Source organism: Crinia signifera, chromosome 1 (assembly GCF_055691185.1).
Source record: "Crinia signifera chromosome 1, ASM5569118v1, whole genome shotgun sequence".
Taxonomy (NCBI): Eukaryota; Metazoa; Chordata; class Amphibia; order Anura; family Myobatrachidae; genus Crinia; species Crinia signifera.
The window spans coordinates 121,450,018-121,475,330 of NC_139217.1; the positions used below are offsets into that span (position 1 = coordinate 121,450,018).

The window sequence follows — 25,313 nt, forward strand, 5'->3', positions numbered from 1 at the left end:
TTTTTCAATAGAACATCATTATTTACATTTAAGTTCAAACTTAAATGAAATGCACTTACAGTACAGCAATTTCCACAAATAGAAGAAGAAGCCTCATGGGAATTCTCTATCTCTATATGTACTGATTTCATTCATGCCTGCAAAGGTTTCACATGTATACTCTAGTCTAGTACAGATATTTATAAATGTTACAGTCGCATTTATATTTGTACCGTATATATTTTTCCTGATAAAACTCTTATTATTAAACCGCGTTTCCATATAAATAGTACAGAAAAATGTTGCGTTGTAAGCATTATATTAATTAAGGTTGCACAGTTGTTAGCATTGCTGCTTTACAGTGCTGGCTTCAAGATTTTGATTCTTAACCATAGACAACTCAATTGCATCTCTATGGGATTCATACGGATGACCGGTATCCGGAAGGAAGGAATCCCATCTCGGTCAGGTAAGTATTCCCTGCTGCCCCCTCACCCTTAACCTCCCTTCTTACAGCCTAACCCTGTTATTTAAAATATGAGACAAACTGTTAGTATCCTGTATTGGAACAAGACTCCATGGAGTATACAATATTTACTATAGGACAATTCGTTACTTATGTAGTATCTGGGCGCCCGATTTAGAAATCGGGTCGGATCGGGCACATCGCATCGCATGCGACCAAATCGGATGCGATGCGATGGACCCGATTTTTCCATAGGATTCAATGTTAAAATGGTCTGAGTCCATTTCAACATAGAATTCAATGGGAAAAAGGGGTCCTGTTCCTTGCCCCACTATCCAAGTGGGCATGGAGTTGGATATATACCTGTGGCGAGCGTAGCGAGCCACCGAGCCCGAAGCGTGGCGAGCGTAGCGAGCCCCGCGAGGGGACACAGAATACCGTTCGCTCGCCACGCTTCGGGCTCGGTGGCTCGCTACGCTCGCCACAGGTTTATATCCAACTCCATGCCCACTTGGATAGTAAGGGTATGAAAAGGACCCCTTTTTCCCATTGAATTCCATGTTAAAATGGACTCAGTCCATTTTAACATTGAATCCTATGGAAAAATAGGGTCATCGCATCGCATTGCATCTAAATGTATGCCTTAAGTTAAGGCATACAATCAAAAAATTGGGCGCCCAGATAATACATAAGTACCGACAATACCCATTGATTTCTATTGATCTGAAATTGATAAAAATCTATGAAAATCAACCTTACGTAAATATACTCCAAGTCCCACTTGTAAATAAGTTGTAAATAAAACTTAGCAATGGTAAAAATATTGCATCTCTCAACTCCTGGCTGCTGGCAGTCCTATTGTGCAGCCCTACGGAGGAGATTGTCATTACTAGTGCAATACGTTGTTATGCTGGATAAGTTCTTGCCTCTTGGCTGCCACATTTATTATTTGCGGCTCTCTTTGCTAAAATGCTCTAGGGAGGGTGGCCCCATAAACAATTCCAGACAAATATGCTGTTTACGCACGGGTTGGGATCATTTGGTCTACAGCATGATGGTCGACAGTCATTAGGTCGACAACATTGGGTCGACATGGGACAAGATCGACATGGTTCTAGGTTGAAAGGTCATTAGTTCGACAGGTCATTCGTTCGACAGTGTCTAGGTTGACTGTCAAAAGGTCAACATGGAGTTTTTCACAGTTTTTGACCCAAATGTCAACACAGTCGACATGGACACAGTTTAAAGTGCACCGCATCCGCTCCCAATGTTTCGGGCACAGTGCCTTACACAGCACACTATTTTATTCTCCCACCATGCCCTAGTGAATGGTAGGGCATGAAATACCGCCTGTCGGCACAAAACAACTGTGAAAAAACCCATGTCGACCTTTTGAATGTCAACCTAGACACTATCGAACTAATGATCTGTCAAACTAATGAACTAATGACCTGTCAAACTAATGACTTTTTGAACTAGAACCATGTCGACTGTTTCCCGCGTCGACCTAGACCCATGTCGACCTAATGGTGTCAACCTAATGACTATAGACCATCATGCTGTAGACCAAATGACTGCATCCCGTACACATGGTGAGATTTGACATTATATAGTAAAAATCTCGTGCAGAGCATATGCAGATCGCACAGGTTTTTTACCTTGTGATCCCGATGCGTGCTCCCATGACAGCACAAATCGAAACCCAGATAGAGAGGGCAGCAATGACTATATAGTGCAAATCGATTGTAGATTGCATGAATTGTATGTAAATACACTACATGGAAGAAAGTCATTGGACACCACATGTCAATGGAAACCATGCGTTTATTTACAATCAATAGGGGGTAGGTCCACCTTTTGCAGAAATAACAGCAGCTACTTGCCACGACGAGGTAAAGTTTGTGTAGCACACATAGTGGGATATTGTGCCATTCCTCCTGCAGTACAGTCACCAACTGTGGTAGTGCAGAAGGGCGAGGCGATTGCGACCACAACCTATGCTCAAGATCGTCCCACAGATGTTCTATGGGGTTCAAATGAGGGCTTTGCGCAGGCCACGGTAGTGGGGTGACGCGATTTTCGTCATACCACTTCATTGTAGCCCTCGAACCATGACACATCGCATTGTCGTCCTGGAACACACAATCGTCGTTGCCATAGAAATGCCACTACGTAGGTAACATGGAGTTATCCAGAGTATCTCGGTAGGTCGCCGATGTCATGTTCCCATGCACCTGTACGAGTGGGCCCACGCCATGCCAGCAGAAACAACCCCAGAACATGATGCCTCCACCTCCAAATTTTACTGTTGGCACTACACTTCGGGTAACAGGTGCTCTCAGGCAATCGCCATACCCACACTCTCCCATCTGATCGAAACAATGTGAAGCGTGATTCATCGCTCCATAGGACTTGTTTCCTTTGCTCCACCGTCCAGTTTTTCCGCTCCTTACACCAACAAAGTCTATGTCGTGTATTGGTTTTTGTGATCAGAGGCTTGTGACCTGCAGCTCGACCATGATAATCGAGTGCGTTTCCTGTCTGTCATTTTACCAGCAAATGATCTGCTATGACGCTTGCTTCCATATTTATACATGTAGGAAGAGTCCATATTCACTTTGTCAGGAAGATTCCATTATTTCAGAGTTAAACCAGGGTGTCCAATGACTCTCTTTCACATAGTGTAGTACAGAGATAGCAAATATTGCACATCATAGATTGGAATAGCAAGGGAATCTCACTGTGTGTAAGCTGTCACTCTCTGGTAGGCAGCTCCAAACTTTGTTAATTGATCAGCTATAGTCTCCAGAATGTGCAACTGGGAACAGATACTGCAACGCTGAACTACGAATGCACAAATGACTTACACTGCCTTCACCAATCAGTGGTGAAGAAGTCATAACTAGGTGCAAAATCAGATGCTTTATCGCTTACATTGGATGCCATACCCTGATGGAGATTCTGTAATTCAGATGTATCCAGCTATATCTTTGCTGCGCGGTGTATGTATCCAATGCTTGACTCCTGAGAGTTACAGATGCAAGTGTAAGCACGCACCCACAATCCATTTGCTTCAACTGGAGAGCCACACTTGCGAATGCATGCAGTATCCCGTCATGCTACAAGGTTGCGTACGCATCTTGGTAACAAATGCTGCAAACATATAGCAGTCCCATGAGATAGGTGCAAGTTTTGATGGTGCAACTGATGTTGTCTAAAGATACAGAAGCTCCATACACCATAAACTTAAACAAGCATTAGCATAGAGTATATACAATATATTACATGCGATCCAGCCTCCGGGGAGCTGCCGAGTCACTTTCCAGGGCATCACATGCGATGGTAGCATGCGATACCTCGCCTTATTTGTGTCATTGTTAAAGAAATTACAGAATTTATTTCAGTATGCATTATGTACAGAGATATGCATAAAAGTCCAAATTTGTATCTCCTTCACATGAATATGCAGTCTGTTATGTACTGTACTTTTCACATGATTTAATGGCAGTGGAAGGGTTTCTATAAGAGAACATGTGCTGCAAGGTTATTGCACTGAGGCCCTCATTCCAATTAATTCGCTCCCCTGCAAGTTTGCACACTGGATTGATGTTTAGAGACTGTGCATGCACATATGAGCATGTACGGCCTCTTTGTGTGAGCGGATGCGGCAAATTGATTATTTTCCCAACTGTTCGCAAGCAGCAGTGCGGGCGGGGGCGGCGGCCACAAGTAATGCCCATGGAAACACCCAATGTTTCATGAACGTTCCCATGAAAACGCTGGGTGTTCCCATGGAGATTTGCCGGTGACATGGGTGCCAGGGGCTGGCAGCTGATGTCACCGGATGTCAGCTTCTCACTTTCTTCCTGTACAGGGGCGCCGCAGATCTAAGACAACAGAGAGTGGTTATGCAAAAACACCCATTTGCATGCATGCGGGGAGATTCGCTGGGTGTGCGGTGGGTGAACTTTCATGCAGGCGGCGTTTAGATGGGCTGAAAATTTTGCAGCTTTGCAGGACAATCACAATTAAGGCCTTAGGGCCTAATTCTGGCCTGATCACAGTACAACTTTATTCTCAAAATGGGCAAAACCATGTGCACTGTATGTAGGGCAAATGTGACATGTGCAAGGAGAGTTTTATATATGACTGAGATATTTTACTTCTGTGCAGGGTAATACTGGCTGCTTTATTTAAAATGATATTTACACTGCAATTTAGAATGATTTTAGTTTGAACACACCCCACCCAAATCTACCTCTTTCTCTACACATGTTACATTTGTCCCACCTGCAGTGCAGCATGGTTTTGCAGATTTTGAGAACAAACTTGCCCTGCGATCAGGTCTGAATTAGGCCCTTAGTGTTGTCAAAGAAATGAATGAGCAAGAAGCTTAAAGTAGATTAATGGTGCACTGTGAATAAAAAGGGGAAAGCAGCATAATTCTAATTAGTATTAAATAAAAACAAGAAAAAATCGATATAAAAAAAGGAATCTTACATATTTTACACAGGTCTGTATTATGTGTGATAACTGTACTGTCTCTCTGCTTGTATTGTTACCTACCTGGCTGTTTCGGCGACCAGTGGCGCCGCTGATGGCTGCCTAGGCGCTGTTCAGCTTGGCGGGTATGTGCTCCCTATGTGATAACTGTACTGTCTCTGCTTAATGTTACCTTCCTGGCGCCGCTGATGGCTGCCTAGGCGCTGTGCAGCTCGGCGGGTATTCCCCACATGTAATGTCTTAATGTAATGTATGTAATGCCTTCACCCCCCCTTCATCCCTGCTTGATGCTGCACTGTAAATCCACAAAAAATTCCTAGTGTGCGCAAGCATACATGGCCAATAAAGTTGATTCTGATTCTGATTAAAGGTTGTAAATCAGGCTTCCACATCATCCCCAAAAAAACAACAACAAAAAAACAAGTGTCTGATTTTACTGAAGCTTCTAAAAATTAAAAAGTGGTGCTGTTGCTCATAGCAACCCATCAGATTCCCGCTATCATTTCTCTATTGAAGATGGTTGCTATGGTTTCCGTTTAGAAGCTTATGTAAGTTAACCCCTTAGAATCAGCCCTATAACTTGCCCATAGTCTGCAATAAGACATGATCTCCTCAAAATCCAGTTAACAAGTGGCTGGGTACATTACTATTGGTACTAGTTATTTATCAAACCTTGGAGATAGATAAGAGCAGAGAGAAAATGTACCAGTCAATCAATCCCTAATTGTCATTTTTCAAATACAGCCTATAAAATAGCAGTTAGGAGCTCCTTGGTTTGCTATCTTCAAGGTTTGATACACTTCCCCCATTGTGATTTAGCAAAAGAGATCACAGCAATGACAGTTGATTTTAGTGATTACAATAAAAGGCCTATGCTATGCGGACTGACCTCCAATACACACCAATGACACCTATCATAGGATCTACCAATACATTTCCTCCTCTTTCTCTAGTTGGGACTAAAACTTGATGGTGAAGAGGTTTTGGAACCATGTACTGATTTCTAGGACTGTCCTGATGTTCTAACCATGGATTGCAGTGTCCCGCATGCTGGGAGAGGTTGGGTGGGGGCATTATGAAAATGGGACATTGCTTTTGAGTTTTCACATTCCTCTAAGGCCACAGGACCTGTCACTAGGTCATACCCCATACTTTTAGATACATGCCTTTGTCAAGACCTGTGCACAACAAAAGTTGGGAATTGTGCTTTAAGCCAGGGGTAGCCAACTCCAGTCCTCAAGAGCTACCAACAGTTCACAATTTCCTGCTCACCTCACAGGTACACTCATTACTGACTAACACATTTTAAAAGATCCACAGGTGGAGTTAAATACTTCACTTGTGATTCTCAGAGGAGACATGGAAAACGTTAACTGTTGGTAGCTCTCAAGAACAGAAGTTGGCAACCCCAGCTTTAAGCATTCTATGCTGAGATAAAAATGTATAGCACTGCATGGTCCTGAAATCTTTACACAGCAGTCGGTTAGATTTTAGCAAAGTTATTTTAATGATGCAAAAATGACAGAAGTGAAATGGTGCGCTAAGCAGCTCTGAGATATGTCTAAGGGCAGTATTCAATGAGAAAAATTCGCCTTGTTTTATGGCGAGTTTGTGCTATTTTCGCGTTGGAAGGAGCATTTTGCTCTCCAAAAGTGAACCACCCTATTCAATGTGATATTTTCGCCGTCTTTTTAAGTGATTTTCGCCGTGTCTCTCCGTGTAGCAATTCTCCATCTTTTCATGGAGACCTGGAATGTGAACTTGTAAACTAAAAGGTTTTTTTTTTTTTTATTTTGGTGTAAAAAAATCAGGATTTTTTTTTCTGTGAAGGGGCATGTTATTTTTATTCATGTGCTTATAGCACATGAATATATATATAATTTTTAAAAATATATATTTAAAAAAAAAAAATTTATTTATTTATTTTACACAGAGCAGCCAGCAGGGGGCCGGAGCTCTCGAGCCGCTCATTAGATATTCATATATTCACTGCACCCGATCATTACATATGCACGATCGGGTGCAGTGAATACTGGGTCCCCCGCTGGCTATAGGGGGGGGGGCAGCTTGTGCTGCCTGGGTCCTGGGGAGCCCTCCTCCCCTCCACATATGTTCTGGGGCAGCCAGGGAGACTTTAATCTCCCTGGCTGCCACCGTCCCCCGGCTCCCTGCCAGCTCCCTGCCGCAGACGCTCATCCGCTGCAGGGGTTAAGACTCGCCGCGAGTGGCGGCGAGTCTTAACCACATTGAATAGTGGGAGCAGGAGTGGCAGCGAGCCCTCCGGAACAAGGCGAGTGCATGGCGAGAGAAAAAAATCTCTCGCCATGCACGGCAAATTTTTCTCATTGAATATGGCCCTAAGAATGAAATGTGACACTCACATTACTACATACAATACCATAAACAAGACTTAGTATATCTCCGTGAGCTGATGATCTAAGCCAAACAAAAGCATTAATCCTAGATGTCAATGAGGTATTACGGAGGTTAACTTCTAAAGCGTCCTCATCAAATGGTTATTACCCAAAAAATTAAAATACACAAGGCAAACAATAGTGAAGTACAGTACTGTCAATTTTTCTTAAAATTCCTTTCCCAATATCAGACAGAATATATTCGGAACCGGTACCATTTAGGTTGGACTACACTTTGTAGACATACGCTGTATGACAACAAAGTGTAGACCAACCTAATAACCACTTTCACACTGCCTAAACGTTTTAAAAAACGGTATTTTGGAACGGTATTTAAAACGGGTCTGAGCCTTTACACTGCAGTATATTACCGTTTTAAATACCGCTTAAATACCATTCACATCAGTCAACCCATTTAATCCCCTGAACACATTTCAAGGCAGCCAGCCTATCACAGGTCTGTAGACTGTTGTTTTTTACTAAATACCGTTTCAGAGCCATTCTCACTGCATAAAAAAACGGCTCTGAAACGTGTAGGACTCTGCTTTTTAAACATTTTTATATACTGGTTATCTTTAACCGGTAAATTAACTCTGGTGTTTTCCCACTGCAGCCTTAAACGCTTTAAAATGGGAAAAAACGGCAATATACCATTTAACAAGTGCGGTGTGAAAGGGGTAGAAATGGTACGTGAAAAATTGACAGTACTTCACTATTGTTTGCCTTGTGTGTTTTCATTTTTTGGGTAATAACCATTTGAGGAGGACGCCTTAGAAGTGAACCTCCGGAATACCTCATTGACATCTAGTCATCTAATGCTTTCGTTTGTCTTAGATCATCAGCGCACGGAGATATACTAAGTCTTGTTTATGGTATTTTAATGATGCGTTACAATCTCTGGGTGCAGTTATGTGGATATTATCTGCTGGTGTGTCTACGTCTATTAAGAAAAAATCATTTGACAATTTTACAGAACCACATTTTTATAAATATATATATGTTGTTAAGAAAAAAAAGAGATATTTGTAAGTGTAAAATGTGAGATTCTTTTCAAGAAGTAGACCAAAAAAAAACACAGCAGACAAGTAGGAGTAGTAAACAAGAGAAAAAAGGAGGAAGAAATAGATGTGAGGCTTCATTCCTTGTTAAGACGTATTGTTGAGTCTGCCAGTAAGTTGGATTTGTCTCACTAAAGCTCTTCTGAAGAGCTGAATAACCTCTTTGTTAGATTGGAATGCATCTGTTCTCTATACAAGAACATCTTTTTCAAAATAAAGTTTTCATAGGCTGTCAGCAATAGCTGCTTGATGCATCATATGAATGATGAATTTTCTCTTTGCAAACATTAATTAGAAACACACTTATTGTTAAAGTTTTCTATTTTGTAAAAAAAAGATTGTCATTTTAATAGTAAAGGCATTGTTCAGCTACTTAATTGAGAATGACAAAAATGTGATTAATTATTATGTATAAAAATGCATGTACTGTAAGTTTTCTTCCATAGGATACATAACAAATAATATTTTATATGTAATGTTTATAGTTGAGTCTTTGCTACCTGCCCCTAAAATGGCCCAACCATGAACCAACCTTGGTGTGATGGAAAGTACAGTAGTTAAGAATTCTCCCTCTGTCTCCTCACTCTCATCCCATTACATGGCCTTCCAAAATGACAAGCGCTTCCCCTGGGTTCCGAGGCCAGTACATTTTGGTCATGCTATAATTCTCTTCCGCATGGGGCAGCTGGTGAGTAGGAAGGAAGTCCTTTCTTTTGAGGATTTGCGAAGGAAATGGAATTTACCGGCGAGTGATTTTTGCAATTTTTACAAGCTCCACATTTTATAGAACTTGTAGAACTTCCGATGGGGGTTGGGGATGGTCGCATACACATGGAGCTCCGTTCTCCCATCCACGGAGCTCCCCATCTTCAGCACCTAGAGAAGCATGGTGGAGACAGCAGGGGACAGACGGAGGGGGAGAGCAAAGGGAGATGAGGCTGGAGCGTCCTAGTGTAAGGACGTGGTAGCATCCAGCCAGAGGCAGGCTGCGCTGCGGACCCCCGGCACAGAGACCCAAGGACCCCCCGCCCCAATGGAGACCAAGAGGTACATCCTGGCCCCGAAGAAGGAAGGACCCCTGGCTGGGACTGAAACACACTAGCAGCGGTGTGGAGACAGCGGGAATACCCAGTAGAGGAGGACTGCTGGAGCCCGCCCCCCCATCAATGTTCCTGCTCCAGGCTGCCCAGGCAAACCTAGCAGAGCCACCCCCCGGGAAGAACCCCAAGGGAGGTTCCTGTATTGAGGGGCAGCGGCAGTGGACCTCAGCCCAGAGAGGGCCCAACTATCGCTCCTGGCCTTACTGTCTCCCCTCCCCCCTGCTGACTCACTGACTAACTCCCCCCACATGCTGGCTCTCCCTCCAGCCGCAGCTACAGCCAGGGCCCCTGACATGCTGTCCCATCCCCCAGCCAAACAGCAGGCCAGCCTCTGGAGCCATCCATGCTGGCCGTGGTGTGCTGAAGGAGAGATGGCCTGTTTGTGCCCTTTCACTGCTGCCCTGGAAGTTGCGAAGTCAAGATGACACCGCTGTTGTCTCCCTTGGATCTGTGTCACCCAGCCAAAACATGTACCCCGTGTCTCCCATGTATTGTTGCATATCTGTACTGTTTTTTACTTGTTACCTATCTGGCTGTTGCAATCACAAAGTGGTGCTGCTGTATGGCTGCCTGGGTGCTGCGTAGATCAGTAAATATATGTTCCCCATGTCCGTGCCCCTCATCAGGATACATCTAGTGCATATCTGTACTTGTTATATACACCAATACTGTCACTGTTTACTTGTTCCTACACTGGCTGTTGCAAAGCAATCCAAATACAATTCCTAGCATACTCAAGTATACCTGGCCAATAAAGCTGACTCTGATTCTGTTGTCTCTAGACCCTATCACTTCTCAGTCCTAAACTCTAACTCCTTTTGAACTTCTATGCGCGGCTAAGGACTCCCCTTCCCGCCATATCTCCAAACTTTAGAGGATGCTAGTTGTAATCTTCCCTGGTTTACTAAAAAGTGAAATCAGGACCTGAAGATTGATTTAACAGATGCCAAATGGGGAAAAATTTTCCAACTAGCCCATGCTTGTTCTTCCTGCACACTGGTGGTGGAGACACAATATAAATTCATCTGGCGGTGGTATAGATGTCCTGATACTATTTTTAAAATGGGGCTGGGTTCACCTAATGTCTGTTGGCACAGCTCCTTGGCCCCAGAAACCCTTTCCACATTTGGTGGGATTGTCCCTTATTACAATCTTACTGGAATAATGTAATCTCCATATCTGATACTGGGTGAAGTAGTCCCTTTAGGTCCCCTGTTTTTGCTGTTTCACTATACGCCAACATATGTCCCAAAATAGAAGAAATTCCTCTTATGCAATCTAAACAATGCAGCAAAGGCGGGCATTCCAGTACGTTGATGATCCTCTCCTCCACCGATCAAAGATTGGTTCCATAGAATAGATATGTACTGTATATGGAGGATGTAGTTTATTCCGCTGCAGATAACAATGACTCCTTTAGAGACACTTAGGCAGCATGGCTAACCTTCAAGGAATCCCCCACATATGGGATGATGCTGGAGTCTACCCCCCTTCCCAAACTATTTTAGTTACAGTTCGCACTAGATACTATATTCATAGGTTTTGATATATATACACCCAAGGGAAAATATACACACATTCTCTTATTCTTATATGATTAGATTGTTTTTATTGCTATATATCAAATATGACCCTCTCCTCTCTAGCCCTTACCCTTCCTCACTATTTCCCCTCATTTCAACTTCCATTTCTTTATACTGTACCTCCTTTTTTTATTTTTTTCTCTTTTCTTTTTCACCTGCTTTCCTATTTGGTATAATTTATGTTGGATGATATGACAATGTTGATTGTATTATCTTACTGTCCTGCAATTCTGTTCATTATGTCCAAAAAAATGTCAATAAACATATGTTGCTTTAAAATGGCACAACCATGCCTGCATTCCGATGACCACTCCGACCATCTGCTGGCTTACTGTCAAACTCTCTGCAATCCCAGGAGTGCTACATATGGAATCACAGATAAAACTGCACTCATGTGCATTGTGATGCATGGGCAGTCCTCCAGAAATCACTCAACACCATAAATATCGGAACTGCATCCACATCTGAATAAGGTCCTCAGTCCACACATGCACATTTACACTACCAGCATTTGCTACTACTAAGTAGGCTGCCTTTTTGGTGCTGTCCTGCAAACTGAGCGATGCTGAATTTTGTGATCATTGCTGAGATGAATACTTAATTAACAGGAGGCTGATGGGACTTCATAACGAAAAGGCCCTCAGAGTACAGTACAATTTAGTAACTTTCACAGATATGATATAATGTTACCATGTCAAGAAGAACACAGTATGCCTCCTTTACAAGGATTAAAATAGCCATGTTATTATTATAAATAATGCATAAGATGCTACATTGCGCACAGTGTCAGATAATGGGGAAAAAAGGCTGATTCTCAATGATTGCCATGGAGACTCCCTGAAATAGCAGCAATCTCCCTGACTCCCTGAAAAGTGCTTGACCCCATTATGTAGCTGTTATATTTTTGGAAAATAAAAAATCAGTAATATAAACATTCAGATGAGATAATTTCCTTGTATTGGTTATAAGGCACAATGGCTACATGCATTTTCATAGAAGGTTTTACATGGCCACTAGAGGGTATACATATATGTGCCAAACTATAACTGCTTAGGTGCTCATTTACATTTGGTTGTACTATGAGTCAACTTCTTGGCAAGCCCATCAGGCAGTGCACAGTATGTCCACTTTTACGCTGCCCTCATAGGTATTGTTTTCACAATCACCCTGAAGTGGCAAATATGCATCAAATAGGGGCATACACTGCAGACAAAATAAAGGCAGGGTTGTGTGGGACTTACTTAATTTTCTAATTGAAGGTCCACTGATATTCTCTCTCATGTTTCCATTACCTGCATCCACTTGAACTAGTGTCAGTCAGGACAACTACAATGTAAACTTTCTCACCAATACACAGCAATAACTGGAGACCGGAATTTCCTTGTAGTAAAGAAAATGCTTCGGAACCTTAGCTGTGAGCAGAGGCTCTTTAAGTGAGTAGGGGGGTATGTTCACGCTACAATTGGGAAGCCTCCTTTTTGGTGGTGCAATAGACTCTTGCTTTGTCAGATCTCCGGGAACATGGCATCCATGCTGCGTTCCCTGGGACATATCTATTGTGCATGGTCATTTTCACAGAAATGTTTGCAGCCAGTGCAGGGCTGACGGAGCAGTGAGTATAATTAAATGGGTGCAGAATGTGCAGTGTGAGGGCCTCCCTGGACCCAAGGGCCTGTGTGCACTGCACACTTTGTACCCATTATTATACACCAGTAGCTGTGATAACACTGTATGAAGATGAAGGAATCTGAAGAGTATAATATGGGACAAGCAAACTAAGCATCCCAGTTACTGTTGTCACCTCAAAAGGAAAAGTGGAATGTAATGTTTTTGTGTTCTTGGTGGTGGGGGAGCGGGGTAAGTGGGAGATCCCTACTTAATGTTACACTGACCTTATTTCCCTCTACATCTCTCACAATGGAGGTTATTCAGATGCCGCCATCGCACGCCTTGATCCCCCGCAGGCATGCAAATGGATGTTTTGCAGAAACAGTCATTCTCAGCCTTGCATGTGGGGATGAAATTATTTGATGCTCGGCGACCATCAAATGATTTTGCAAGCACTCGCAGATCCTGCGGGAAGCGGGCAGGCAGCTGACATCAGCTGACATCAGCTTCCAGCCCCCCCCCCCCACACACACACTCACACACACCCGCATCTTCAGGGAATAACCATGAGAATGCTCAGTGTTTTCATGGGAACGCCCATGAAATTCTGGGCATTCCCATGGGCAAATCCCCCAGCCCGCTTCCCCATGCCCGCACTGTTGTGTGCGAGCACCGGGCGAATAATCTATTCGACGTGGCCGCTCACACACACGGCAGCTGCACAACAAAATCGCTCCCCTGCGAGTACACTCAGGACAGCTTGCAAACTAGAATCAAACCCAATGTGCATGATATATCAATAAGTATCCAATAATTCAATGTTTCACCAAAACATTGACAAATTTTTACTGCAACAATAACTGAATAATGAACGTTTTGCAACTGAATAACAAACCAAAAAGTACTGTACTAATCAGATTCACATAAAATAGAAATATCTTTATTCTGTTCCTGAATAAACTATTTGTATTCATTTTTACTGATACATGTAATATAACACTTTGGGGGAAATTTAATAGGATGAGAGATTCAGAAAGTGAGAGATTTGGTACAAAAGCTCCAGTTTATTTTAAAGCGGCTATCATTTACACGGCAAAATCAGTTTGATTTTGAAGCGTAAATGAGGGCCGTTTTAAAACTACAGGATATATGTCACTGCACTTGCAGTTTGGTTACTAAGGAGAGCACATGCACAGAAAATAAGGGGGACCTTTCTGTTGGAGATTTACTGGCTACTCCAACTAAATGAACTATCCAGTAGTCTGAGGTCAGGGATCAATTTATCCACCTTCCTGCTATATAATATAAGGATTAGGGTGGCCAATCCTGGGATCGGCGGGATCCCGGGATTTGGCCCCCAAAACGCCGGGATTTCAATCCCGGGATTGGAGTTTCCAATCCCGGAATTTCGGGATTCGACTGCGTAGTCTCTTAAGCACCTTGATAAAAAAGCCACCCGGCTTTGAAACGTCGGTATCACACCGGACTGCTTGGTCTCTTATTTTCGAGTGCCGCCGTTCCCCACTTCCTCACTGCATGTAAGAGCAGCACCACACTGCTCTGAACCAAGGGGGGCACCGACTCATTGCTTTTGTACAAGCTTTCTGACCAGATTTGGAGTGCCATCCCAGGACATAGATATATATATATGGAAAAGAAAGGGGAGAATAGATGTGCGCCCTATGTTCTTTTCTCCTCAGAAAATACACAAAATTAAAAAGCTGGTTTTATTCAAGTTAGTAGTACATAGACTTTCACTTCAGATGACAGTTTTACAATAAATATTAGATCCAATGAAAGATCCAACACCGGAATGTGTTTTCACAGATAATTTCACAGATACGACAGGCTAATTTCACAGATGCGACAATAGAAGTGCTTCCCCGCTACTAGCGCAGAAAAAAGGCCACATTTCCCCCCCCTTTTTATATATATATATGCTGTATAATTATATATATATATAAAGCGTAGAACTATGGTAGGAAAATACTAATAATTAGCGAGGTTTGAAATACCATACTCCTTTCTAAATTAGAAAAATGTCTCTGTCATTTTCTTTGAATGGAATGAAGTTTCTGCAAAGCAAACCTGCAATCTGGGTAGGAACGGAAGTCACTAGTGAGAAAAATGTTAGTGGGTAATTATTAGTGCTGCTATGAAGTGCTGGACACAGTAACCTCCAAATGTGTCTGTAGAATTCTTGCTATACACCAGTCCTATTAAAAAGCTCATTTAGATTTTGTTAGGCTCGGTTTTCCAAGTAACACAAAAGAATTCCAATGTCTTTTCGAAAAGGTTGTCATTTGGTAGTTTGGTAATGTCAAGCACTGGATTGCTGTACCTGTATTAGCTTCATTTTATCTTAGCAGAAACAAAAATATAGCAGTTGGTAATTATAGTTCAAATGTAAAGTGTAGCCATGGAAATAAAAATAACCGTTTTTGATAAAGAATGATCATTAATATAACCAAGCATGAAGTTATTATGCATCTAAATATCATGTAAGTTTTAAAAAGAAAGAAATGAGAGTTATGTAGGGTACACACCAGGGCGACCCGCTCACGATGCACATCGTGAGCAGGTCATCAGTGTCTCGTCCGACCGGCTCACGGTGACGCGGGGGGGCCCGACCCGCTCACTATGTGCACCGTGAGCGGGTCCGATCCGATGGCGACCTGCACCAGGCTGTATGGTCGTCATTGAGATCCTACCTGCAGCAGGTAGGATCTCAATAACGACCGACCGACCCGCGGGACCGCGCATCGGATCAGTATCGGTCCACACCAGGACAGAAAAGGGCCCAATCACCACACAATCTACATCCAATTGGTCGGAATTGGATCTAGATTGAGGGGATCGGGCCCTAGACGTCCTGGTGTGTACCCAGCATAAAGGTGGCCATACATCAGAAAGATATTGTACCCAATCATACAATCTCAATTGATTGTAAGATGGATTGTATGCAGATTGTGTGCACATCTTGTGTACACAATCATACAATCAATCAACAGATGGATTGTATGACTGATTGTATGATGGATTGTATGCAGATTGTGTGCACATCTTGTGTACACAATCATGCAGCAGATGGATTGTATGACTGATTGTATGATGGATTGTGAGTAGATTGTGTGTCCAAAAACCACCAAGGACTGCCGGGGATTTCACGGGAAATTGTACACAATCATGAGCGCAATCGATAAGATCGATCTTTCTGATGTATGGCCAGCTTAAGTTATCTGACCATTGGGTGCTTAGGGGGCTGATTCAGTCCTGCTCAGGGAACAGCGACTTCGGCCCTGTCTCCAATGGTGGGTGTGTGCGTATTCGTATAGTTGCTCTTGTGCATGCACAAACCCCCGGAGCGAACGTCTTTGGTGAGTTTTACACTCGGAGGGACATTTTTTAAATGACTGACAGGCAGTAGGCGGTGCACCATGGAAATGCTGGCTGGACACATGCGAACTTGAGGCGGGCGTATTACATCACATGTCAGCACCCACCCCAAATTCATTGGGAACCGTCCATGAGGAAAGTCAGTTTAGGTTTACTTTTCTTTACTAACAGAGGAGAAATCATTGGATCATTCATCTGCTCGCATCGTAACACGCATATAATGGGTCTGATTTGTATGCTATTGTACAGCTGCAGAACAGCCGCCAACCCAAATGTGGCAGAATGTCAATCATGCTGTGTCTACGAGAGGAACTGCAATTGATCATGCATGATCCATTCTGCCAAGGATGCACAGGATGGGTCCTGCACCTACATAATGCATCAGCGGTAGGGTTTGTGCCCAAAGCAGTCAGCCTATCTCATATAGATCATTTCTTTTGGACTGTGTTACATAATACCTTTTCAGATATTTATTTATACAATAGAAAATATATATTTTTACATTTATTTAAAACAAAAACATTTTTAAAGTAAAAAGTTATATTCTTAAAACATGTTACAGAATTTTAACTCATGTAACACTTGTTTCTCTGTACTTATGTCAAAGTCAAAGAAAAAAGAAAAATCTGGTTTCCTACTGTGGCATTGTATTGAATTGAGTGGTATCTGGGCACAATGCCTAAAGCTCAGTTAGTTAAACAACATTCAAAACTGTGAAGCATCGTGCAAGACAGATTCAACTACACAGACAGAATCGTGAATCGATTTGTTTGCTACCTCTAAATTAATGTATTTGACATCCAGAACATAACACATTTTTTCTTAAAATAAAAAAAATCTCACCTTTAATTCTTGTTACTTCATGATTTCTGTCTTGCTAGAATTAAAAATAATACAACTGGTTAGCTATATGGCATACAGGAACACAATTATCTAGACAGCTTTGTTTTTACAATCCACTATGACTATTCAAGTAAACGTTAACAAAATTTTAATCTTAACATTTCAATGATAAAAAAATGTTTCACAGTTGGACTGTAATATAGACTATAGAGTTTATTCTGGTCCGTTCCCAAGCTTCCCTTCATTCGCACAGGGCCGATGTTGGGTGGCAGACACATTTCTGTGCATGTGCAGACGCAGGGGGCGTTCAGCCATGTACATACATCGAACATTGTGGGTGTTGTGTGTGTGTGTGAGGGGGAGGGGGGCGGCGGGTTGGAGTACCCACCCATGGGTATGTCTAGCCTTCCCATGAAAACACTGGGTGTTCCCATGGAAATCAGCGGGTGACGTGGGCACTGGGGGGTGGGCAGTTGACATCACCGGATGCAGTTCTGTGCAAGCATATGGGCAAAAATTTGCATGTGCAGACCAGCTGTGTGAACGTTTTCAGCGATTATCACACTCGCCAAGGCATTTGCACAGATGGGATGGATAACACTGGAAACACCCAGTATTTTCTGGGCTTGTCCACAAAAACAGAGGACGCACCCAGAAAAAGGCTGGGCATCACCATGTAAACACGGTGGCATGTCAAAGCCTGCTCAGGGTGGTTGACATCACATGACGTCAGTGCCTGCCCGAATTCGGCCATGTCAGTGGCAAATAAAACACAGTCCAGACTGACTTTTATTTGCGATCAGGTTAAAAATCATTCAATGATTGGGGACCATTGAATGATTTTTCACCTGTATGGCCACATGCAAACGGATGTGTCAGCTAACACACACATTCAAATGCAAATGTGGCCATTCGCATTATACAAGTGAAATAATATGTGTGTGTGTGTGAATGTATGTGTGTATGTGTGTGTGAGTAGATATTACTAATAAAGAGTTCCATAAGCCTCATACACTAGATGATATATCGTTAATGATCTGAACAATCAAAATATTGTTAATGATATAATGTTCATTTCGTCCAGTGTCATATCATTAACAATGGGTTCCCCTCACGGGTCGTTAATGATATCTACAATATTTTTAATGATATTTAATGATATCATTTAGTGTGTATGCACTAGATTGTTCATCCAGGAGTAAAGCCAATATCGTTATATATGACTTTTGGCATTGGAGCAAATTGAGTGTCTACCCTGCTTTAGGCTAAGACAAAAGTATCTATCAAAAATATGAGCACATTTAGACAATATCTAAATTTTTATTGTTATTGAGCAAACAGCTATACAGATATGCAACAACAATTTTTACAGGTGACCAGGCGCTGAGAATGTATGTTAATTCAATAAACAGCTGCTGGTCTTCCTCTGGGAGACCATCTATCTCCCCAGACAGACAAATTGTACAACACAAGAATTTTGAAGAAAACCAGCGCTAAATCCTAGATAGTGCTGTCTGTCCTCTACACATCCTCTACACATCCAACGCCAGGGTAGTGGGTGAAGTTAGAAGCATCGGCGGCACCAGCGTCAACGCATTTCGGAAATACTTGTTCCTTTGTCAAGACGTCTTAACAAAGGAACAAGTATTTCCGAAACGCGTTGACACTGGTACCGCCGATGCATTTAACTGCGCCCACTACCCTGGCATTGGATGTGTAGAGGACGGACAGCACTATCTTAGAACCGGTAATCTGCAGGGAAACTGACAGGCGTTGTTTTGTGCAATAAATCCCTTTTATTGAGAAAATTGGGAGCCGAGTGTTTCAAAAGATACCATTACAGGAATGCGAGACTGAAAGAGAAAGTAAGTAGTGCATTTCTGCTACTGTTCTGTGTGAATGAACTAGTTATACAGATAAAACACAGACTGGTAATTAAAGATATAATTTACATTTTTCCATTGATATTCCAATAACACATTCAAACTCTAGGTTTTGTTTCTTGCGTGGAAGCATCATCATTCTAAATTGCTATTAAATTATGTGCAACTGAAATTAAAAAAAAAATTGTACAAAAAATATGTAATTAGTAATTGTAAAAATGTATTTTGTAAATGTAAAGAAATAAATATTTGGGTGAGAAATGGATAAGCAAGAGTACATAAACGAATAACTGCATAGTCAGGTCAAGGTTACAGGGACAGATTATAGTAGATGCTTTGGATAAATATAGCAATGAACAAAGAAGATTAAGTTCCTGTGTGATTTGTCGATGTGTGTTTGGGATTTTAGAGGGAATTGTCCCAGTAAATCATCAGTTCGGTTTTCTTTTAAATGCATTTATAAAAAAATAAAAATAACAGCTTTCATAATATATTTGAAATGCCTGAATTGCTGCAGATGACTGTAAGTTTAAGGGAAATCTAGATTTTTTTTTTCCATTTATCATTTCTTTTTCTCCTAGTTATCTACCTTTTTGTCTAGTAACATCAACCATAAATTACATATTTATAAAACATCAGTTAATTTCCTGATAACACACACTGATAGATTTTATTGCGTGACATTTAATCTCAGTTTTATAGGTTTTTTTTATTTTGACAGTTGTTGATTTACAAAAAAAATCTGTAATTATCGTGTGTAAAAAGTAATTAAAATGGCTATAACATACAGGGCCTGGTTCAGAGATAGTGACACAGCAGCTGTGAATGTGTATGCCGTGACTGTGCGAAATTATGCAAATGCTGAAGCTGCCTGGATCTGCAAATCTGAATGGGTTGCAGGGATTGAATATATGTTAATGTGGTTACAATTCAGGGAATAGAGGCATAAACTTTTCATCTTGCTCCAGGTGCTGAAAATTCTATGTATGGAACTGCAACCATACATACTTCAAGGCCTTACAGTATATAGAACAGTGATGGCTAATCTTGACACTCCAGCTGTTGTTGAACTACACATCTCAGCATGCCCTGCATCAGATTTAGCATGGCCAAATACCAAAACTGTAGCAGGGCATGCTGGGATGTGTAATTCAACAACATCTGGAGTATCAAGGTTAGCCATCACTGATATAGGACATTCCAACCTTCAAAATGTCCTCACTTTTCCAGGCAGAGCTTGGAGTGCAGGCTGCACTCTTTCTCTTCCTGCTAGGATTGGTTGGAGGTAAAAGAAGAAGGCCTAGTGGTCTAAATGCATTAAGGTCTTGTGACTGAGACAGCTGTAATCGGTATAGCTGTCATCTAGGCATCATTTATATATGTTATATTCTCTGACTCCAATTAGACATTGTACAGAGTGTATTTGATACACATATTTTAGAAACAACTCCCTACTTGTATCCTTTTAATTGCAACATAATGCAAACACTGTATTCATATTGACACTGTTGCAAACATTATCGGATCCGATATGTAATGCCGGCGGTCGGAATCCCGACACTGGAATCCCGACTGCCGAAATCCCGACATGGGGGGGACGTGGAGTGCCCCCCCTTGCGGGCTCGCTGCGCTCGCCACGCAGCGGGCCCGGTGCCTCGCTACGCTCGGCACGCTATTTTATTCTCCCTCTATGGGTGTCATGGACACCCACGGAGGGAGAAAGTTTCGGGATTTCGGCGGTCGGGATTCCAGTGTCGGGATTCCGACCGCCGGGATCCCAACCGCCGGCAAATTGACTGCATCCCACATTATCAAGTGCTACAGAATCAGACAGATTCAGTTACATCTAGTAAAAAGGCTAGCAACATTAATACACCCATGTACTCACTCACAAGACCTCAGGCGCTGAATCCCACACCCAAAAACAATCTAACTTGCACAAGTTGAAAAGTTAGCAGCATGGTTTAAAACACAGGTATATACTCGGTGCGCAAGTAAAAAACTATATTTCCCTAAATGCATTGAGGACCTTATAATTTGAGCTGACACTTTACTCAAAACCCTGCTCGGCCCTGTAGGATCAGCAGGAAGCAGCGCCACCAGCTGGGCTGCCACATGTATTGCTCTGCCACACCGTGGGACAGTTGATACCTGGAAGAGACTTTGCACACTATGCACTGGGTATACACTTGGCAGCAGCACCCCACAGCCAGCTAAAGCCTATGTTTCCAGACACAGCATCATCAAAACCGAGCCAGTACAGTACAGGCTTGTAAGGGAGAATAGGGATGGGATTGACATCCCCAATTATTATCTTAATTGGGTGATTATGACAGTGACTCCCAGTCCCCTTTCTTGCAATAAGAGACCTGTCTCTAGGCTACCCTACACCTCATTAACATTGTGGCACTGGTAATATGAACAGGGGTGCAGGGCGCTGACCCTATAGCCCTCTTACCCAAGATATATTTGTGTGCACATCTTCTTCTGCACCAGAACTATATACATTTGAATTGAACATCAGTTTCCTGTTTATACACTTGCAACTGGGAGACTTAATTTCTACCTTGTAACATCGAGAAACTGTCTGCACATCAGATTCATTGATCTAAACGTACTGTATACTGCTGCATCCTGTACATCTTTTGTTTGCTGTGAATCACTGTACCGTACTGATTATATATGTTACTGCAGTAAAACTATTATCTGCATATTAGCTATCACTGTTCATTCCCCATAGAAGATAATACAAAATATTATTTTTATTGCACTTTTATCACAATGGGACTCAAATGGGTTTGTTTACTAACTGGGAGTTCCATCATAAATAGAACTCCCATCTTAAGGTCCCCATACATGTTACAATTGCTGCGCTCCTATGCACATCCCATTGCACAGCTCAAAAAAGTATGTGCTGCACATTTTGTACAAGACTGCATCTCATTGCATTGCAAAATGTATGCGATGTGATGCGATGCCATCTAGTCCAAATTGCATACAGTAATTGTACAGTGTATGTGCACCTTTAGTAAATAAACCCCAAATTGCTTTTACATTTACTTTTTCGGTACTTGTGCAGTTTTACAGCGCCAGTAAAACGCAAGGCTCCTCGCGGGGCTCGCTGCGCTCATCACGCTTTGGGCTCAGTGGATACATGTCAAGTAATCCGTGTCCGCTCGCCACGCTTTGGGCTCTGTGGCTCGCTGCACTCGCCACACTATATAAAATCAACTCCATGCCATAGTTGATAGTGGGGGTATGAACAGGTAATAAATCGCATTACTTGCGCCGAGAAACTACACAAGTACCACTTTTTCAACACAAAATACAAAGCAAAGCAATCTTAAACCTTTAAGTGCCAAGTGAATTTTTCTAAATAATTGTGAAGATTGCCAAGTAAACAATTTTATTTTCATAATGACCGGAATTGTTTTCCATATACAGGAAATATAATCTTTTACATAACATTTTTTATTTGAATTTATATAACAAATGTGAGCAATGCTGGCATTTTTAGCGAATGGTATGCACATCTCTCACAGAAATGCTGGCACTCAAAGGGTTACAAAGGGTGCTATAACTGCATGGTGCATAAAATGAACTAGTGCAATATAATGGGGCGTACCAGAAACAACCATTTTGGTGAGAGGTATCTTTCTGGAAGCACTGGGGATAAAAATCTATAAAATGCTGCTATGGGTCCTACAAAACTCTGGCTATGGGGGAGATTCTCTAAGAATCTCCACCCCCTTCGCCACCCATCGCATTTATAATTATCGCATATGTTCTAACATATGCGATAATAATAGCAAAGGACAGCTCTTGCGTTAAGAGCTATCCTTTGCGGTGAGAGTCGCCGGGTCCCAGCAGGTCCCGGCGGCTCCCCCTTCCCTCACACACCCGGCGCTGCTGCTGCGCCGGGCTCTCCTCCTCCCTGCACCCGGAAGAGGATCAGTGCAGGGAAGAGGTCACAGGTCCGGGCAGCACAGCTCTGTGCTGCCCAGACACAGGTGAGGGGGCGATGCGGGGCGGCGGGGGTCCGTGCGGGGCGGCAGTGGGATGCGGTAGAAGCCCATTGGCTTCTATGGGGCATCGCCAGATTTTTCTGGCGATGCCCCCCGCCGCGTTAACCCGGCGGGTGATGCTTACAGCATCCCAAAATGCGGTAAAAAACCACGATAACGGGGGTTTTACCGCATTTTTAGCTTAGAGAATCTCCCCCTATATCCTTTATTTTGCGTTTTATATTTTGTACTTATTTAGCATTACCGTGCTACTGTATATCTTCATGGAACTGACCATTCATATTATAAACTGGTCAGTCACTTTAGTTTCTTCTAGTTTTTCCTGATTTTACAGCATGTACTGTATACAGTAGCTCAAGTTGATTATTCCTCCCTGCTAAAGTTCAATCACAATTAAACAAAATAATTAAACTGTCAGTATATGTGGACAGCAAGTGACTGCCAATGCAGTATGTTATACAATATAACTTACCTGTACACATCCTTTAATGATTGTATTGAATGACCAAATAACATTTGGTTTGATGACTTTCACACTAATTTATGGTACATTGACCAATGCTATACAGTTACTGAACATGTGTGCTCCCACCAGGTCTAAACGAAAGAATTCAGATGCTTGGTCTGGAATTTTAAACCAAAAATACAGGTTTAATCACAGCTAGGTGTTACAGTTAGTAATGATAATGACTTTTTTTATGAAGCATTCTTTCTATTGTAGATGCTGGGTTATTGAAGTCTCGAAAGCGTAATTGATGAAAGCTTGGAATTTATGGTGCTACTTGTTTAACTGCAGGGAGCTAATTTGATAAATAGTTTCCTATTCTGTTGCTTTGTCTGGCTTTAAATTGTACATTGATACTTAGACATTTACAAGTACAGCTTAATTTCTTGCTATAGATAACTTGAAAGAAGCTACAGTATCTTTAGTAGATTTAAAGATGGAAAAGTAAAATAAATGTACATATTCAGTAGAGATACAGTATGCATGGACCTTCATGTTTTGGTTCTAATTCTTCATCGTGTTTTGGTAAAACCACCATCAAGTGTTTTGGCTCAGATTTGGTTTTCGGTTTGGTTTAAACACAATATAATATCGAAAATCATTGATAAAATGTATAAAAAAAAAAAACTTTTATTTGTACCTTTGTACATGCAATCCAAAACCCAACTTCAGTTTTTAAATCCAAGTTCCCAACTGATAACAGACCTGAGATGAAACTTAGTTCCACTTGGAACCCCATAGTAATTCCGAACTGAGACTCCAACTGACTTGGAACCCCTAAGTTCTGGTGTGTGCTTATATCAGGATAACTGAGCTGCACATATCTAATCAGTGGCGGCTCATATCTCATGGCAGGAGGGGGGCTGTCGGTCTTCCAGGTGCAGGCACCCCGCCCCCCTGCTGCTGCTCCTCCTGGTCCCCACCACACAGGAGGAGTGTTCCCGATGCCTGTACTGTGCATGTGGACAGCTTCTATGGCTGCTTCGGCAACAACCCCATAGAAGGGATATCACAGTCCCAGCACCTGTATAACACAGAAGACAGGCAACGGGACTAGCACGTGCGCAGTACTGACGTAGGTAGAGAGGTAGAGACATAGAGAGGCATCCCGGAATGGAGAGAACACCTCACAATGGGACTGCCTTGGTGACTGGCAGCTCGGACTTACAGTAGGATGTCACTGCCAGTCAGAGTGAAGCCAGTGCAGTCTTGCTTCACTACAGTGGTGGACTTTACCTGTGGGGGCTGCAGCCCTGCAGCCCATAGGGAAGTACCGCCACTTTATCTAATATTAACTTGTGATGAAAAATTATATAGCAGTCAGCTGTGCAATTGTAGCCCACAATTGGCGGTTTGTATAAGGGTTTTTTTTTTTGCACTTTTTGATTGAACATTGCTAAATCCTTTCCTTCTCTAAAGACAGCATTTGTGTAGAGATTTTTTCAAAAGATGTTGTATCCTTTACAAAATGAAAATGATTACATACTGTATCTGGGCAATAAATGGGTATAATGGATTCATTCAAGTGAAATTTCATTGGATTGTGAGGGTTTCATGCAGTTTTTTTTCTAATATATCTCAATATATATCCCAATATGCTATAAAAATAATGCGACTCTTGAAAAATACAATAGCTTGTATAACCAAGAAATTAATTATTCTCAGCAAAACATCAAAAGGTATCTCATTACTTTAGTTTAAACTGCTCCAATTAAAGAGTAATAGAGTAATTGGCTTTGATTAATGACTTTATTATGTATTTCAATGAACTTTCTGCAATGTTTCCTACATTGTTTTTTGCACTGAGGAAAGGGACATTAAGATTTAAAAAAAATACAACCACAAAAGAGTATGACGCAGATAATAATAAACTTAACCCTGCAATTTGTTACCAGCTAGCAAAAATTACTAATAGTAAAAATCCACAATCTGGGCTTCATTCTGAGAATG

The 25,313-nt window shown here is 42.0% G+C and overlaps 1 protein-coding gene across 2 annotated transcripts in view; it reads right to left on the reverse strand.

The window, feature by feature from the left end:
• FSTL5 (follistatin like 5) overlaps positions 1-25,313 on the reverse strand; it is a 644,560-nt gene that overhangs the window by 478,615 nt on the left and 140,632 nt on the right. For both annotated transcript variants that reach the window (XM_083172689.1, XM_083172698.1), the window contains exon 3: positions 16,951-16,984. In XM_083172689.1, coding sequence (XP_083028815.1) covers positions 16,951-16,984 — 34 coding nt within the window. The remainder of the gene's footprint in view (positions 1-16,950; positions 16,985-25,313) is intronic.